The sequence below is a fragment of the Ictidomys tridecemlineatus genome, chromosome 8, assembly GCF_052094955.1.
Source record: "Ictidomys tridecemlineatus isolate mIctTri1 chromosome 8, mIctTri1.hap1, whole genome shotgun sequence".
NCBI lineage: Eukaryota > Metazoa > Chordata > Mammalia > Rodentia > Sciuridae > Ictidomys > Ictidomys tridecemlineatus.
Genome location: NC_135484.1, coordinates 122324180 through 122340982, shown reverse-complemented (window position 1 = coordinate 122340982; position 16803 = coordinate 122324180). Strand labels below are relative to the sequence as shown.

Below are 16803 nucleotides of genomic sequence, written 5' to 3'. Positions count from 1 at the left end.
ATGTTTGGAAAGAGGTACCACTTTTCACAGCCTCAGGAAGAATTCCCCAAGATAACACTTCCAGACAGTGGTTCAAGTGGAGTCATCTTTATTTAGTGCAGGAGAATTTAGACTTAGAGGAAGTTGGTATCTGTGAGGCTGGAAGGGGAAGTAGACTGGGCTGGCCCCCTCCCATTCTCCAGGATCTTTCTGGGGATTCAGCCCTTGGGCAGGCTTCACCTCCAGCTCTCAGCTGTAGCTACTCAGGTGTGTACTGGAGCAGAATTCTGGTTGTCTCCTTGACAAATAACTTCCTCCTTGGAAATGGCCTCACTCAGGCCCTGTAGACTATCAAGCAGGACAGAGAGGGACTCTGGGAAAAAAAGACACCCCAAGTATAGACACTGGTACTGGATATGATGGTATGAGGGACAAGTTTCTTGGGTCAAAGGTGGGTGTGGGTGGAAGAGGCCAAGGCATACACAAACAAAAGGGTCTGGAGTAGATGCCAGGAGTGCCCCCATTTGTCGCTTTATGATTAGTCCATTACCTTTTGTGGGCCCCCTGGAGGACAGAGCTGCTGCTGGTGGTATTGAGGATCCGGGAGGCATGGGGCTGGACTCCACAGATTTCTCCTTATCCAGTATGGAGGGAAGAACTGCCAACAGTCGCTGCTGCTTGTAATGGGAGAGGAGACCCGCCTGCTGCAAGGTGGCCTGGGAAGGAGAGGGTTAAACGCCACCTAGCCCGGGGAAAGCCTTCCCTCCTTTTTCCACTCCTTTACCTATCAACCAGTAAACCATGGGCCCTGGTCTCTTCAGTCTCCTACCAGCATGATGTTCTTGTCCCTCTCCAGGTCTTGTACTCGCCGGGTCAGCCGCTGCCCCTCCTCCTTCCGGGCCTCATCCTGCAGACGCCTGAGCTCCTGGTTCCGCTCCTTTTCTCTAGTGGCTTTACGTTGGATCTGGCGCAGAGACACCTCTGTGGAGAAGCCAGGGTGGAGAGGGAGAGTATGGGTCATCCTAGAGGTGGCCAGGCACCATGAAAACAAAACTGGAATGCCAGGGCAGGTGCCCATATGGGAAGTTACTCTACTCTGTGGATCCCAGTGTCTCTTCCATTCAGCTGGACAGGTGGGATGATGTTCCAGGTTCCTGTGTATCTGTGAACCCACGTACCTCTCCCATCCCCCAATCCACCCAGGAGTTCCTTAGGGGAGAACTGAACATGGGCTAGATATTAGATTTTGTGCAATTAGTTACTCATATTCTTAAAGTATGATCATAGTATTGCAGTTACACAGAAGTTCCTATTTGTGGGTGATTTGGCTGAACAATCATGTTTGCAATCTACTTTAAATAATTAAAAAATGTATATATAAATATGTGCATGTATACACAAGAGCAAATGTGGCAAATGTTAAATGCCATCTCTAGTTAGAGAAGATACATTCAATAAAGGTCTTTTTGGCGGGGGGTGGGTACTAAGGATTGAACTTACACTCTACCACTGAACTACATCTCCGGTTTTGGGTGTGCGTGTGTGTTGTTTGGTACAGGAGGCTGAACCCAAAGGCCCTCTACCACTGAGCCACCACCCTAGCCCTTATTTTATTTTGAGAAAAGGTTTTAGTAAACTGCTGAGGCTGGCCTGGAATTTGCAATCCTCCTGCCTCAGCCTCTCAAGTCACTGGAATTACAGATGTGTACCCCCATGCCAGGTACCCAAGTACTTTTTTTTTTTTGAGACAGGGTCTCCTGAGTTGCTGGGATTAGAGGATACACCACTGCACTCAGTGTGTGCTGTTTCTTGACATGACACTAAACTTCACAGTATGTCCACAGGTAATGTGCCATTCCTATCCCTTCATTTGTGGCCTGCCTCAACAACAAGTTTTAGTGGGGAATAATAACTTTCTGTCTCAACAGTTCCTTCATCCTAAAAGGCCTACATCTACCCTGGCACATCTCACCAGCCTTGGCCTGCTCCTTCCGAGCCTCATTCAGTCTCCTCTCTGTGTCTGAGAGCTGTTCCCGAAGTCGAGTCTCCACCTCAGCCACCTTCTCTTGCAAAGCTGGGATGAAGGTGCAATGAGTGTCAGAAGGAACCACCCCAGACCACAAAGGGGTGCACACTTCCCCTCCCCCACACCTTGCCCATAGATCTTCTGCTGCTGAGTCAGCTCCTTTCGGAGACTGGCAGCCTCTTCAGTGCTCTCCTGCTGGCTCTGGCGTGCTGCTTCCAACTGTAGTCCTAGGTTGGCCAGAGACTCCTGGGTTTGCTGTAGTTCCTGCTCCAGCTGCTGGGCCACCTTGCTCAGCTGCTGCCGCTCTGCTTCCCCTTAGAAGAATATGCTCACTTAGACTTCTTCTTGTGCATGTGCTCTAGATGTCAAGTCTTCCCTCTTCTTCATCAACGTCCCCCATCTATTTATCCATCCATCTACATGTACCTTGCTCCCGGGCCCGGCCCACTTCCTGTTGGATGACATGGGCACTCAGCTGCAGTTCCGAATCCAGGCGATTCCGTTCTTCCCGCAGCTGCTCCAACTCAAGGTTTAAATCTATGTCAGGTGGGGGTGGAGGTGGGGGAGGGGGTGGAGGTGGAGGGCAGCTAAGACAGAAGAGAAACAGAGTCAGCTGTTGGCTAAGGAATTTAGAGCCCCTATCCCTCCTCAGTCCTCATTGTTTGGGATTCCAGCAGCCAACACCCTAAAGCTTCACCCCCCCCCCATAACACCCCCTCCACCTTAAAGTGCCCAGACTTTACCTCTCCAGGCGCAGCTGGGCCAGAATCAGTTTCCGAGCCATCAGGCCTGGGAAGAGGCAAAAAGAGATGAGTACACAGAGGAAAAAAGGACAGACAGGGGAGTAAGGGAGAAAGAAATGCTGGGGATGGCAAGAAGGAACCAGGAGGATGGATGTGGGATCAGAAAGAGCTGGACCAGGAAGATGATGGACAAAGCAAGCAGGATGCACTCATAGTTTCTCTACCCACCCTGAATGGTGTGGACCTTGCGGACAGCATAGCTAAGTCGGTTGCTGAGGCTGGGAAGCCGGGCTATAGCCTGTTCCACCTTAGTCAGAGTGTTCTGGAAGCAGATCTGAGAGCTGGAGAAGGTACAGGTCATTAACCCTCCACCCTCACCTCAACACCCAAAGGCCTGCAGGGTATTGTACAGACAACACTGTTATACAAGTGAGAAAAGCAGAGAAGGGGAATATGAGAGAAGAAAAGAGAAGCTGAAGCCACAGGGAAGGGTAAGACCTTAGTGCCCAGTCACTGTGCCCCATAATGGAACCACCACGTAAATCATATCTAAATTCCTTAGCCAACAGAAGCCGAGAAACTGAATGCTTAAGGCCTTTAGCAACTGTCAGATAAAATAATCCAACTGCTAATAAAACACAAATATTCACCAAGTCATTCCTAGTAGCAAATGCTACCAATAAGCTACTTCTACAGCACTTTTTTTTTTTTTTTTTTGGTACTGGAGACGGGACCCAGGAATGCTTTACCACTGAGCTACCTCCCAAACCTTTTTCTTTTTTTATTTTCAGACAAAGTCTTGCTAAATTGCTGAGGGCCTCATAAATTGCTGAGGCTAGAGTTGAACCTGTGATTCTTCTGCCTCAGCCTACTGAGTTGCTGGGATTTCAGGAGGGTGCCACTGCATTCAACTCCTCAGTACTTTTAAATTTTTATTTATTTATTTACTTATTATTATTTTAAGTTATAGATGGACACAATACTTTTATTTATTTTAATGTGATGCCAGGGATTGAACCCAGTGCCTCATGAAGGCTAAGGCAAATGTTCTACCGCTGAGCCTGGCCCAACTTTTTTAAATTTTATTTTGAGACAGAGCTAAGTTACCTAGACTGCCCTCAAACTTGTGATCTTCCTGCCTCAACCTCCCAATTGTTGGGATTATAGGCATGTGCTGCTGTGCCCAGCCTGATCAGTGTTTTTAATTATAGCCCTGTAAAAAAATAAAAATAAAAATGACAACATTTATGAGGTCCTATCTCATCTTGAACTATAGCCCATAATTCAGGAAAGTGTTCAGTAACCATTCTGTAGGGGAAAGCATAGCTGGTACCATGAGGCTGGATAATCTCCAGTTGAACTAGATTTTATTACCCACAGTCATTGCTCCAGAAATTTGGTTGTTTGGTACTGTATGCATCACACTCACAGTATATGAACTTGAGTGCATTTTTCTAAGGACAAGGCCCATAGTCTCCATCAGTTTTCTAATGGGCCAGTTCTCTTGGCCATAGTCCCAAGAAGATATCAAATGACCATACAGATTTTCAAGTAACTACAAAGTTTATTTCTTAGAACCTATTTTTTGATTACTATTATGCAACAGAGACCAGTTACCCTCAGGCACAAGCCCAAGAATGATGATTCCCTGATACCAATGAAGGGCAAGTCCATATGCTTTATCAGGGGGCTAAACCAGAGCCGCGACCAACATGGCTCAGGAAAACTGAGAAGTGAAAAGAGCTCCCAAAGAGGGACCAACACTGGAACCTTCTTAGGAGAGTATGAGTTCCCCCTAGCAGAAAAACAAATGATGACTTGACAAAGCTGGCAGTAGAGCAAAGACCACTCTCATCTGAAAACTATTTGAGAAGGTGGTTCCAAGATCTACAGTGGCTCTTATTAAAACCATTTTCTGGTAGTTTCCGGTCATCTAAAGAGTTGCTAACAAATCTGGCAACAACCCACCTGGACTGCTTTAAGCCTGGAGGGCTCTTCAGTAATAAATCATTAACAAAAATCATTTTTGTGATCTTATGAGATCAAAGTAAAAATCTGTCCTTGACATATCTCTCTTCTCCTATAAGTAGAAGATTGATGCAATGGACTGCATCTGGACAGTGGCTCCTCAGAACTAGTCTATTTCTGTGCAAGTTTAAAACTCTGCATCTTGTTTTAGTGGGAGCTGGGGATTGAACCCAGGGTCTCACACATGGTAGGCAAGCATTCTACCACTGAGCCACACTTTGTATAGACTACCTACTTCAGTTATTGCACAGATGAGGACTAAGGAGAGGCTGTTACCATTGCAAAGCAATTCCTTAGAGGTCTCATTAAAGATTATGTAACAATTATCAGGGATTAAAAAACCAAGAATTTGGTAAGAAACATAAGCCTGCAATTTATTTAGGACTCTGATATAAATTTTAGATGGACATCCAGTAAGCAAGTAGGAGATAGATTTAAACAAAATATTTTCTAACCAGCTTATAAGCACAATGGCACATGCCTGTAATCCCAGGGACGTGGGAGGATTATAAAAAACGAGGCCAGCCTGGGCAACTTAGTGAAACCTTATCTCAAAATTTAAAAAAAAAAAAAAAGTGCTGGGGATATAGCTGAGTGATAATTCTTCTGAGTTCAATTTCTAATACTGTAAGTTAACATACTAATAAAAATTATTTCAACCAAACAGGGCTTGCCAGGCATATGTGAGGCCCTGGGTTTGATCCCCAGTACTGCAAAAGAAAAAAAAAAGGAAGAAATAGATCATATATTTCCATACCCATCCCTGAATAATTATAAAGGTGGAGATCCTCCCAGCTACTCGAGCAGGTACTACACTACTATAGAAGGCAGCAGTGCCTCACCTCCCACCCAACATAAAGTGGAAGTTCACAACAGAGCCTGTAGTACCTGCCAAATGCTGAGATGTGGAAACACCCCAAGAGAAATCAACACAGAAGATTTCAGAGGGCTAAAGGCTTTCAGCCCTGTATCTTCCAGCTGCCAGATTTTTAGATTCTCTCACCTGATGCTTTTCAATTCCAAAGGTGCCCCCAAAGCTGGGGAAGTAACTGGAGAAGCAGAAATGCTCCTCCACCTGCCCTCCATCCCAGATACCTGCCCACAACATTAGCCACAAGCTTCAGCTGCTCCTCAGCGGAGGCTGCCTGCTGCTGACATCGCCGCCTGGCCTCCTGAGCACGGCTCAGCTCCAGCTGCAGGGCCTAGAGAGGATGAAGTAAAGGAAAGGGTCCCTTCCTGGGGCCAAGCCCACAGACTGAAGCCCTCCCTTTGTCTCTGCATATCTCACACACTAACCTTGGCACCCGTCCGCTCCACCTCCACCTCTGCAGTTTTGTCCTGCAGGGCGCGCTGCAGGATGGCCTGCTCCTGGCTCTGGGCTGTCACTTTTTCCTGGAGCTCAGCCATCTGGGGGAGAAGAGGGCAGGGAAGTCTAGAGCCAAAGCTGTGGGGGACACTGGGGACAAAGGGATAGGGGACAGAAGTCTTTGAAGGAATGCCATATAGAGAAACAAGTGGCTAGGGTTTTCCTGAGAATAGAGTCTGAATCCAGTTGACCTTCAGAAGCATGTTTCATGTATTCTCGTACTTTGAAGAATACCCCCTGATCCATCTACAAACACCCACCATCTCTGACCAAGAGACCAACTCAAAGATGCTGTCATCTTGTCAGAGAAGCCATCCCTGACCAAACTAGCTAAAGCAGTCTCTTTGTTACATCATCTTTAAAATGTTTCTTTTCAGCACATATGCTTGCTTGACACATATTACTTGTTGAATATCAATTCTAGAACATAAACTCTTTGAGATCAGAGTTGTCTTGTCTGCTTTGTTCAGGTTGCATGTGGTAACCACTCAATAAATATCTGTTGAATAATTGCCATCCCTGTGCAAGGAGCTGGGAGGAATGCAGGGAGAAACAGCCACTGACCTGTCCCTTCAGCTGCTTCACACAGTCTCTATGTTCCAGCTCCTGGGCTTTAAGCTGCACCATGAGTGAAAACACCTTCTCCCGCCAGCGGTTTAGTAGAGACTGGCACTTCTTAGTGAACTCAGGTTCCAGTAAATCTGAAGGTTGAACCTGAAGATGGAGAACAAGTGTGGGCTCCTGGGGCAACAGAGTAAGGAGGTACCATCTTTGGCTTTTCTCTGTTCTGCCTAAGCAACAGAGGCCATGGGCTGCCCCAGGAGGGCCCTACCTTCCTAAGCAGCTCCTCCTCCTGCAGGGTGAGCATGTGCATGAGGCTCTGCACACGCACCTGCATCAGCTCCACGGTTGCATGCAGGCTATCTCGGTCCTCCTCCAAGTTCTGTGAGGGAGGAAGAGTAGAGTGTCTTAGGGCTCCATGCCTGCTCCAGGGCACCAGCCAGTTTGGGCCCTGCAACATCACTGCCTACCCTTTTAGGTACTATACTCTCCTCCAAGGGTGACAACATCCCCTACCCTGATTCCTGGTGTCTCCCTCCAGACCCACACCCTGTATTCTCCCACCTGCACAGTGTCCAGAAGCTCTTGTCGCTCTGTTTCCCATGCCTGGCTAGGGGTCTCGAGAGGGCCTTGTTCCCCTACATATTTCCTCAGATTCTCAACCAAGGTCACTTGAGCTGTCAAATCTTCTTGTGTCTTGCTAGGATTAGCAAGGGTGGAAACAAGGCAGTCATTAAGGGAGCACTATAAGGAATCCCACATCATCAACCTCTGAGCCCCCTCAACAGTCCCTGTCAATTTACCTGAGCTCCTTCCGCAGCAGCTCAGCCTCCTTCTGGGCCACAGTCAGCTCCTTAACTTCCATTGCCCTCCTGGTTTCCAGACTATTCAGAGACTTCTCCAAGCCCTCAGCCTTGTTGGTCAAACTAAAAAGAGCCTCCTGGTGAGCCTGTGTCAAGGAGGATAGCTGAGGAGAGAAGAGTGGGCTCAGCTCAACCTTATACCAGGGTATTCCAAACTATTCCTATGTTGGCCTTGTCTCTCCACTCCCACTGTCTGTGACCTCAAAGAAAGACAGATCACTTAAGTTATCAGTTTCATTCATGAGGACAGAAACTCATAGGCAATTTGGTTATCAAGTCCCCAGTTCCTATCTCAGGGATGGCAAAGAGAAGTATTGGGTTTCCCGACAGAATTACCTCTCCTTTTCCATTCCTCTATAGGGGCCACACCCACCTTCCTCACAGTCCCCCACCACATTGGAATAAAGGTACCTACTTCCTTCTGGTGAGAGGCCACCTGAGTCCTGAGAAACAATCTGAATAAGATCAAAACACCTAGATTCTCTGTCTTTCTAAGCTGCCTGTTTCACTCCTTTGCCAAAGATCTCATGGCTTAACTGCTCTTGGGGATCTCGTCTGATAATGACTCTTTGCTAGGAAGTTCCTGCCCAGCTACCCTGTTATGAGTCTGAACCCATCCTGCCCCTACATTCACCTGCTCTTGGTGCAGCCTCTGAACTTCCTCCAGCTCCTGCTGGCTCTCCTCTTCTAGTTTCTTACGTACAATCTCAGCCCCAGTCAAGGCAGCACGCAGGCCCTCAGCCTCAGCTCGGCCAGCCTTCTCTGCCCGTGCCAAAGCCTCCAGTTCCATGGCCTGGGCCTCCAGCCTCATCTTTTGTTGCAGTGAGGTCTCCCGCAGGACCTGGACTTCATCCTCTAGCTGCCGTAACTCTTGTAGCTGCTGAAAGATCAGCTCAGCCTGCTGGCTCAGGGCATGAGACCCCTGCTGCTCTAGGGACCTTCAAAGACAGGATGGCACAGACAAAAAGGTGTCTCTTGTACTAAGAGGGAGGCCAAGGGCATAAATGGAGACAAGAGGACCCCTCTGTCCTTACATGGGGAGGTGGGAGATGAAGTTGGGGCATGGGAATCTCTATATTCACATCATCATTGTCATTCATTGAGGCCCTACTAAGCATAATAGGTCCACTATTTGGATTCACAGGACTTAATGGCTAGTGAGATCATGGAACATGATTTTTCTGGAGACCTACATACAGGCAGATGTATCAAACATCAAATGTACACATCATGAGGCCACAAGTTCTGAGTGAAGAAATTAGAAAAACATGTAAGACTTCTGAATTTTGATTTAACACTAGGAAAAATGAGGGAAGCATGGGCTTAGGGGTAAATTTTCCTGGGCTTACAGTATCAATATGGCAAGTCCAGATGCTAGGTATAGGCTTTTACAGAGTGTTTGGCCTACTGTATGAGGAATCTGAGAGGGCAGAATAATAAATGAGACACTCCCAACCTTTGGAGAATACTTTACTGGTGTCATTTAAATTTAAACCAGCTCATAACATGGCTGAGACAACTCCCTCACTAAGAACCATACTTTACTTTTTTTTTTTTAGGCTAGGGAAAATAAGTGAGTTGCCAAAAATCCCCTACCTGGCAGCCATACTAGAAATAGAATCTGTCTCCTGATACCTTCATCATGCATCTTTTTCCTTGATGTAATCCTCACTCTGGATTGATAGTACATTTGGGAAACGAGATATAAAACTGAAAGAGTAAGAATTCTTTCTGGGCACATTAGCACATACCTATATCCCCAGCAACTCAGGAGGGTGAGGCAGGAGGATCACAAGTTTGGGGCCAGCCTGGGCAACTAAGAAAGACTCTGTCTCAAAATAAAAACTAAAAAAGAACACACAGTGGCGCGTGCTTATAATCCCAGAAACAAGGATTGCAAGTTGGAGTCCAGCCTTGGCAACTTAGCAAGACCCTCACAACTTAGTGAGACTATCTCAATAAAAAATAAAATGTACTGGACATATAGTTCAGTGGTAAAGCGCACCACATTCAATTCCTAATACCACAAAAAGAAAAAAGAATTTTCACAGAACATTCACAGAGAGTGCATGCCAGATCAAATGGAGTGTTCTCCAAAAAGGCTTTCTTCAACTACTTCATCAGAATGAACCCATGCACCACAGCACTGGGTCTACATATCTAGTCTGCACTTCATCTTGTTTTATCAGGTAGTTTCCAAATATTTGTAATTAACCTATGTCCTCCCTTAGAAATTTATATTCTTTATAAGTTGAAGATTTAAGGCAGGCTCTCATTTATTTTTTATCTCTATTCTTGGAGTCTAACACTCCTTATTATATATGCATTGTAGATACCAATAATTGCCTATGTAAAAATGTATGTTATTGAACCAAGGGCCAAACAGGGCAAGGAATCTACTTCAGAGAGGAAGAGTCACGAGCAAGCACCAATGAGAAAACAAAAACAATGGATCCCTACCTGCCTCTCCGTCCTAGCCCTTGCCCATTTCCAGAAACACCCTGTTCCCACGTGGTCACTGGAGACCTCTGGATGTCTAGTCGCCTCTCTGAGACATCCTGATGGGCTGGTGTTTGCACCTGGGGAATGTCTGAGACCCACGTGGGAGCCATTCTTGAAAGAGTTGGAAGGGGCTTGGCTTGGAAGTGGGAGGGGGGAATCAGCCCAGTGAAACCTGATGAATCACAAGAGCAAAGATGGTCATTAGTTTCCCAGGAAAAGGCAACCAATGGACCCCTTGCCTGGCCCCACTGACCTGAAGGTGGCAACATCTCCTCGTTGGCTGATGGCTCTACATTCTTTCTCTGGCCATCTTTCTTCCCCTGGACAACAGGAGAAACAAGGACACTCCAATTTAATATTCAAGCCACCTTCAAAAGCCAAGCCCCTACAGTAACAAAGTCATAGTCCTTAAATTACAGCCAGTTTTAGCAACTCTCAGTTCCTTTTTCCTGGGTCCCAAAAAAGATAGTGGATACCCCATGTCCGTTTGCTTGTCCCAACCTGCCTCTCTATAGAACTGGGCAATAACCAAGATGTGGAAAGAATTTACTGAAATAGGCCAAGTTGAGGTTCTTAGGGCTTTATTCCCACTTTTAAGATTCTGGGCAAGGCCTTTACCTTCTTCCTCTGGGCTGGAGGTGAGAAAGGAGGTACACAATGCAGGGGCCCTGAGCTCAATTTCCAGAGTTCTTTCAATGATTCAGCAAGGCCTTGGGGAAGACCATCAAGGCACCACAAAGCCATGACTTCTGATTCCTTCACTATTAAAGTGCTGACCCAAGGTCTGGCCCCACAAGAATGTGGCACATACAGGGTTAGTCGCCTCTCCAGGACCCCTGGGAATGCAGGCAGCCTAGAGCAGGTGGCAGAAAAGCCAGCTTCCTGATATCTCATCCAAACCTCTCTCTCAGTTTCTCTCTACTATCCCCTCAGTTTCAAGTCCTGTTGCCCTTCTCTCAGGCCCACAGCCCACAGAGTGAACTCTTCTAAGACTTTCCCTGACCCTCCCACCCGATTTCATCCACTGTTTATCTAACCTGGGATGCCTATCCACGACCCCTCTTACATCCTATCTGCTTTTTTCCTGAAGGGATTATTGTGGTCCCTCACTTTCACCCTCATCTCCCAGATTATTATGCTTTGTTCTCTTTACTCTCTCCCAAATACCCTGGTCTCTTCATCCTGCGAGCCTCTAAAGCTGTTTTTACCACCTCATCTTTTCCTTTACCCCGGCCCCTGTGACCTTCTTCCCCTGTGAACCCCGTGAACCCATCCCAGAACCCCTTTAGCCCTTCCCACCCCCAACCGACTCTTCTCGAACGCCCCTTACCGAGCTCGAGAGCCCCCTCAGCCCTTTGGCCACACCCCCTACACCTCGCTTGGGGCCTGGCCTCCTCCCTTCAGTGTGCATGCGCAAGGCGGGTGTTTTAGCGGGTCTCCCCCGTCCAGTTTCGCTCTGGAAGGAGGCGGGGGGGGGGGGTGTGCACGCATGCGCAGTGGCATCTAAGGCTACGCCCAATCAACTCATCGGGGCAACTCCGCGCCCTGTCGGCTCCTCCCCACTCCGGGAACCCGGGAAAACTCCTAAACTAATCAAAAAAGGCGGAAGGCGGGAGATCGGGGACCCACCCCGAAGGCCGCCCAATAGAGAGGATGAGGGCAAATAAGAGGGCCAATCAGGAAGGGCACGGGGGGCGGGCACACTCGGCGCGAAGTCAACCCGGGAATTCCGAAGGAGGGGTCGACTCTGCCCGCGCGCCGAGGCTGCGCCCCTCCCTGCCTCAGCTTCCTGGCTGTCAAACTGCTGCGAGAGCGGAGCGGGAGCACTGGCCTTTTTGAGAAGAAGGATATTGCCTGGAGCACAGACCATTCCGCGACTGCACTACGCGGGTAGATCTGAAACTGGGCTGGTGCCGGGACGTAAAAGGCCGTTTTGCCTTGCGGAATTTCAAGGAACTTCTTCCCGTTTGATCCCATCCAGAGAAGCTGGGAAGTAAGGAGTTCGATCCATTTTGTTGAACCATTTAGGGGCCCGTTTGCACTGTCCTTTAAGAGTGACAGTGAATTCACTTGGGTTAGAGCTGAGCGAGTAATTGGCCAGAAGAGCGGGGCGCGGTCGAATGGGAGGGGTGCTCTTATCTGGAGAAGCAAGTCTGACAGCAAGCTTCTCTTCTCCCGATTATACTGTGATACGTTCGTATCGCATTTTCATGTTTGTATAACAGGGCCGCTCCCCCCGCCCACCTCACACACACACTGTACACCTCAGTTTGCATTTTCCCAGAAGCTGCCTAACATACGATTCGTTGCCTTGCACAGATTGGAGGCTCCTCGGATGTTTGATGGCCTAAGGATCCAGCTTAACTGAGGCGTCATAGGACGTGTTCCTGTTTTTGCGTTGGGCCAGTACCCTCCCGGAATTCTTTAGTTGCAAATTTGCTTGATAATCAACTTTATATTGCATTCAGTCTAATTGAGCTCTGAATTTTCACTACTCGAGCTTTGTACTCAAGGTTGAAATTACACACAACCCAACTCACTTTTCAAACTGAAAAGTTAACTAAAGCTAGAGGTGCATGTCTGAGGAGTGGAAAAGGTGATGGATTCCTAAGAAATAAGGTGGTGTGGAGGGGGCACCGCCCATGCTACCCTGCTTCCAACTACTACGCATAGGGGGTGGCAGGGGCGGTGATCTCTACACCTTCCATCCCCCCACTGGGGCTGGCTGCACCTATCGCTTGGGCTGCAGGGCCGACCTATGCGATGTGGCCCTGCGGCCCCAGCAGGAACCTGGCCTCATCTCTGGAATCCACGCAGAGCTGCATGCTGAGCGCCGGGGTGATGACTGGAGGGTTAGTGTGGAAGACCACAGCAGCCAAGGTAAGCCTTGAGAGGGGTGGTAGCTTTTCCCCAAGGCAGTTCCAGGTTGGAATAAGGGAACCTGTCATCTGCCTCCCCAAATCCCTGTCAAGTTGGACAATCAGTCTAGTTCTTGAATTTCCATCAGAAGCATGCACTGTCAACTCTGTAGAATTTAAGTGCTCTGTTTAGGGCTTGCTGGATCAAGGGCACAGATCATTACCAGGGTAGTGTTACAGGGGGCAAGTTTTGGGGCCAAGCTCAGGCTTGACTGTTTTCATCTTTGCTGAGGTATCTTGTTCCTGTTAGATGACTCATAATGATGATCTGCACATGTGTCTTTCCTTTCTACTAAAGGCAGCCACGGAAGGCTAGGGCTCAGTTGTGTTCTGCCACTGGCTCCTGGTAAAACCCTGATCAGGCCTCTCACTCCACTTCCCCAGGTCTTAGTTTCCTTTATATAACATAAAGTTTGGTAATGTTTTGGTAAAGTCAGTGCTGGGAGTGCTGTAAACATTAGACTATAGCTAGATATTTCTAAAGCACATTCAATATGGATGACACTAACACCCTCAATTAACAGCTGAGGAAAATTAGGCACAAAGGTTAATAAACAGCTGATAAATGGCAGAGCCAGAATCTGAACCAGTCTGAGGCTATACTAAGTAAGCATGAGAGTTGGACCTAAGCACTTTGGGAGGAGCTTCCAGCTAAGGAGATTACAGGTGGTGTTATTTGCCAAGAGGTTTAGAATGTGAGGGAGAATTTGATTCTTTCCTGTGTCCCCTGAAAAAAAATCAAACAGGTCCTTTTTTCCTCTACCCTGATTGGTCATTTCTGTTCTTGTCATTGTTTCACGCCCCACCATCAACAGGGACTTTGGTCAATAATGTCCGACTCCCAAGGGGCCACAGATTGGAGTTGAGTGATGGTGACCTTCTGACCTTTGGCCCTGAAAAGCCTCCTGGAACCAGCCCCTCGGAGTTCTACTTCATGTTCCAACAAGTCCGGGTCAAACCTCAGGACTTTGCTGCCATTACAATCCCACGGTCTAGGGGAGAAGCCAGGGCTGGTTTCCTGCCCATGCTGCCCTCCCAGGGGGCCCCACAGCGGCCCCTCAGCACCCTCTCCCCTGCTCCTAAGGCTACACTGATTCTCAACTCCATTGGAAGCCTCAGCAAGATCCAGCCCCAGCCTCTCACCTTCTCCCGGAGTGGGGGTGGGCCACAGAGCCTGCCTGTTCCCACTCCAGCTGGGGAAGTGGGTACCACGCCTGCCCCACCTCCAAGAAATCGGAGAAAATCAGCTCACAGAGTGTTGGCAGAATTGGATGATGAGAGTGAGGCTCCTGAGAGCCCCCAACCAGTCCTCACAGAGCCCAGGAAGAAACTCCGTGTAGAGAAAACCCCACTGACACCCAGTGGGTAAGTGGCACACTCAGTGTCAGCCTACTCTCAGTATTTCACTGCCTTTGATTCCTTTTTAAGAGTCTCAGGCTGTGGAACCCCACTGCTTAGGAGGTGAACAGATAGAATTGATCTCAGAATGGCAGGAGCTGGGTTAACTGACATATATATATATATATATATATATATATATATATATATATATATATATATATACACACACACACAGGAGGAAGCAAGTTGGTATTGCGGCATTGGTTAAAATAAGAGTGTAGGAAAAAATAAATAAAACTTGGCAAAGGATGGTAGTGCACACCTGTAATCCCAGTTACTTGGGAGGCTGAGACATGAGGATCAAATTTCAGAACAGCCTGGGCAATTTGACAAGAGCCAGTCTCAAAGAATCCTGGTCCGCTTAGTGTTAATGTTTTCCTAGTGTGTAGGAGGTTCTGGGCACTACCCTCAGCACAGTAAGTAAAGTTATGAACTCCTTGTCTACTGACATCCTGTTGTTTGGGGTTAAATTTGAGGCCTCAGGCATGCTAGCTAGGCACACACTCTGCTACTAATCTATACCCCAATCCTAAATCTTTTTTATTCATTTATTTTTGGTGCTAGGGACTGAACCAAGGGGTACTCTTACCATCAAGCCACATTCCCCAGCCTTCTATTTTGATACAGGGTTTCATTAAATTGCCCAGGCTGACCTGGATCCTCCTGCCTCCGCCTCCTGAGTAACTGGGACTACAGGTGTGCACCACCATAGCAGAAAGTCCCTTTTTTCATTGAGGACTTGCACCTTTCTTCTAGTGCTTAAAGACAGGGAATTAAATTTCCAAGGCTCACATTATCTAGTGAGTCTTTCTAGATCCACCCTACATTATCCAGGGCCAAGGTCTAGGTTTTTCCTACAGGTTTTCAATGACCCTGGTATTTGTTGCTTCCTTTAGAAATCGACGTGGCCGTCCTCGGAAGCACCCAGTGAGCACCCCCATGACTCACCCTGTAATTGGGGATGGGGAACCTTGTGCAGCCCCTTGTTGCAGCCTGCCCCAAGAAGAGACAGTGGCCTGGGTTCAGTGTGATGGTTGTGACATCTGGTACCATGTGGCTTGTGTTGGCTGCAGCATCCAGGCTGCCAGGGAGGCAGATTTCCGATGCCCAGGGTGTTGTGTTGAGATCCAAACCTAACATCCACCACCAAGGCACTAGAGGACAGAACTGGCACCTCCTATCCAGGATTGAACACAGTAGTGTGCAAATGGATCCTAAGAAATGCTTCCCTTCTTTCCTTCCCTCCACAGGAGGGAATGACCACAAGGAGAGGTCCATTGTTATGGACACTGATTCAGGGCCTGAAGCAGGCCCTCATGGCCAAGGTGGTTTCCTGCCAAAGAAAGTGCTGCCTCTACCAGAAGTTGCCAGTGAGCTGGAAATTCCCACTGTTACAAGCTGTAAGGCTTTGTTGTCATGGACACCAGAATATATCATCCAGCACATATCATCTGCAGAAGCTATGCCTGGGAAGAAACAAGAGGGAGTTGCTAATGTCCTTGAATGGCATCTACCTAATACACTCTAGGAAAACCAAGGGCACAGTCCTGCCCGCCCCCAACTTCCTTATACTGCTTAGTCCTCTCCCTGACCGTATCTCTGATCTGGCTTTTCAGAGCTTTGCTTTTATTTCCAAATAAAAACCAAGCAGCTTCATTCACTCTTTGTTTGCTCTTCTTATGGCTCTGATATTGTTTTCCAACTTTGGGAAGAATAGACTTGGTAAGGTCTTGGAGAACTAATCCAGTTTCTTAAGGGAAGGAGGGAAGAGAAATACAAACCATACAAACCTGTTCATTGGAAAGGCTTGAATGTGGGATAAGCTAGAGATAGGAAACAGGGGAAAAAGAGGAATGGAAATTACAGGGAAAATATCTACTTCCTTTAAAATAAGATAGTTGAGATTTAATTCACAAGGATGAATTTTATAGGCTTCACCAGGAAAAAAGAAAAGCTGGTGAACCAGCTATAGCAGAAGCTGATCTGGTCCAGTGTGGATTAACCTCTTAACCCATGTACATATCATACATGTGATGGTGTAAAATGGGCCTTGCACCAAGCCAAGATACTGCTGGAGTCTACGGCCACCCTGAACACAACCGATCTGGTCTGATATTGCTGAGTGTTGCATCCTTTCTATAATTTGTATGAGAAAAGCTGTATTTTGACCTATTCTCTTGCAACCTGTATGTCCATCCTCTTTCTTCTGAGACTCACCAAACCCACATTTTGCCCACATTAAGGAAACCATTCCAAAGTCTCCTAATTAACTAGTGGCAGAACCAGGAATAAGAAGGTATATAGCAAGTTACTTAGGAATAGTATGTAAGTGGAACCCAAATGGACTCTGGTAACAAGAAAATACTGTGGGCTGGGGTTGTGGCTCAGTGGTAGTGTGCTTGCCTAGCATGTGTGA

At 47.6% G+C, this 16803-nt stretch overlaps 2 protein-coding genes across 5 annotated transcripts; one reads left to right on the top strand and one right to left on the bottom strand.

Moving 5' to 3' along the window:
* Nucleotides 1–71: 71 nt before the first annotated feature.
* On the bottom strand, nucleotides 72–11554 carry Cchcr1 (coiled-coil alpha-helical rod protein 1). 3 transcript variants are annotated; one of them, XM_005341054.5, is made up of 18 exons: nucleotides 11399–11554; nucleotides 10322–10388; nucleotides 10027–10240; nucleotides 8201–8504; nucleotides 7507–7670; nucleotides 7268–7403; nucleotides 6975–7085; nucleotides 6707–6856; nucleotides 6073–6183; nucleotides 5872–5978; nucleotides 2977–3089; nucleotides 2749–2794; nucleotides 2432–2592; nucleotides 2131–2319; nucleotides 1952–2053; nucleotides 809–960; nucleotides 530–695; nucleotides 72–352 (listed from the first exon to the last, which is right to left on the bottom strand). In XM_005341054.5, the coding sequence occupies exons 1-18, from the start codon at nucleotides 11477–11479 to the stop codon at nucleotides 243–245; spliced, it is 2484 nt and encodes an 827-aa protein (XP_005341111.3). In that variant the 5' UTR covers nucleotides 11480–11554; the 3' UTR covers nucleotides 72–242. The 3 variants fall into 3 exon arrangements, with proteins under 3 accessions (XP_005341111.3, XP_040138241.2, XP_040138240.2); XM_040282307.2 differs by lacking the exon at nucleotides 11399–11554 and adding an exon at nucleotides 10687–11032 and having other exon boundaries at nucleotides 530–653; XM_040282306.2 differs by lacking the exon at nucleotides 11399–11554 and adding an exon at nucleotides 10687–11030.
* Nucleotides 11555–11776: 222 nt separating this feature from the next.
* Nucleotides 11777–15781, top strand: Tcf19 (transcription factor 19). Of its 2 annotated transcripts, none has more exons than XM_021720685.3 (4): nucleotides 11777–12061; nucleotides 12388–12948; nucleotides 13802–14351; nucleotides 15284–15665. In XM_021720685.3, exons 2-4 carry the CDS (start codon nucleotides 12711–12713, stop codon nucleotides 15522–15524), a joined length of 1029 nt encoding a protein of 342 aa, XP_021576360.2. In that variant the 5' UTR covers nucleotides 11777–12061; nucleotides 12388–12710; the 3' UTR covers nucleotides 15525–15665. The 2 variants fall into 2 exon arrangements, with proteins under 2 accessions (XP_021576360.2, XP_013221017.2); XM_013365563.4 differs by having other exon boundaries at nucleotides 11785–12061; nucleotides 15638–15781.
* Nucleotides 15782–16803: the final 1022 nt, after the last annotated feature.

What these genes read in the sequence shown, in the direction of transcription:
- Cchcr1 (XM_040282306.2), bottom strand. Translation starts at nt 10,962, where the DNA reads ATGAGATATCAGGAAGCTGGCTTTTCTGCCACCTGCTCTAGGCTGCCT. An exon ending in AGAGGCTGCACCAAGAGCAG is followed by an intron (nt 7,671 to 8,200) that starts GTGAATGTAGGG and finishes TTCTCTCCTCAG; the next exon opens with CTATCCTCCTTGACACAGGC. An exon ending in CTGCTGCGGAAGGAGCTCAG is followed by an intron (nt 7,404 to 7,506) that starts GTAAATTGACAG and finishes TGCTAATCCTAG; the next exon opens with CAAGACACAAGAAGATTTGA.
- Tcf19 (XM_021720685.3), top strand. Translation starts at nt 12,711, where the DNA reads ATGCTACCCTGCTTCCAACTACTACGCATAGGGGGTGGCAGGGGCGGT. An exon ending in GGAAGACCACAGCAGCCAAG is followed by an intron (nt 12,949 to 13,801) that starts GTAAGCCTTGAG and finishes CACCATCAACAG; the next exon opens with GGACTTTGGTCAATAATGTC. An exon ending in ACCCCACTGACACCCAGTGG is followed by an intron (nt 14,352 to 15,283) that starts GTAAGTGGCACA and finishes TGCTTCCTTTAG; the next exon opens with AAATCGACGTGGCCGTCCTC.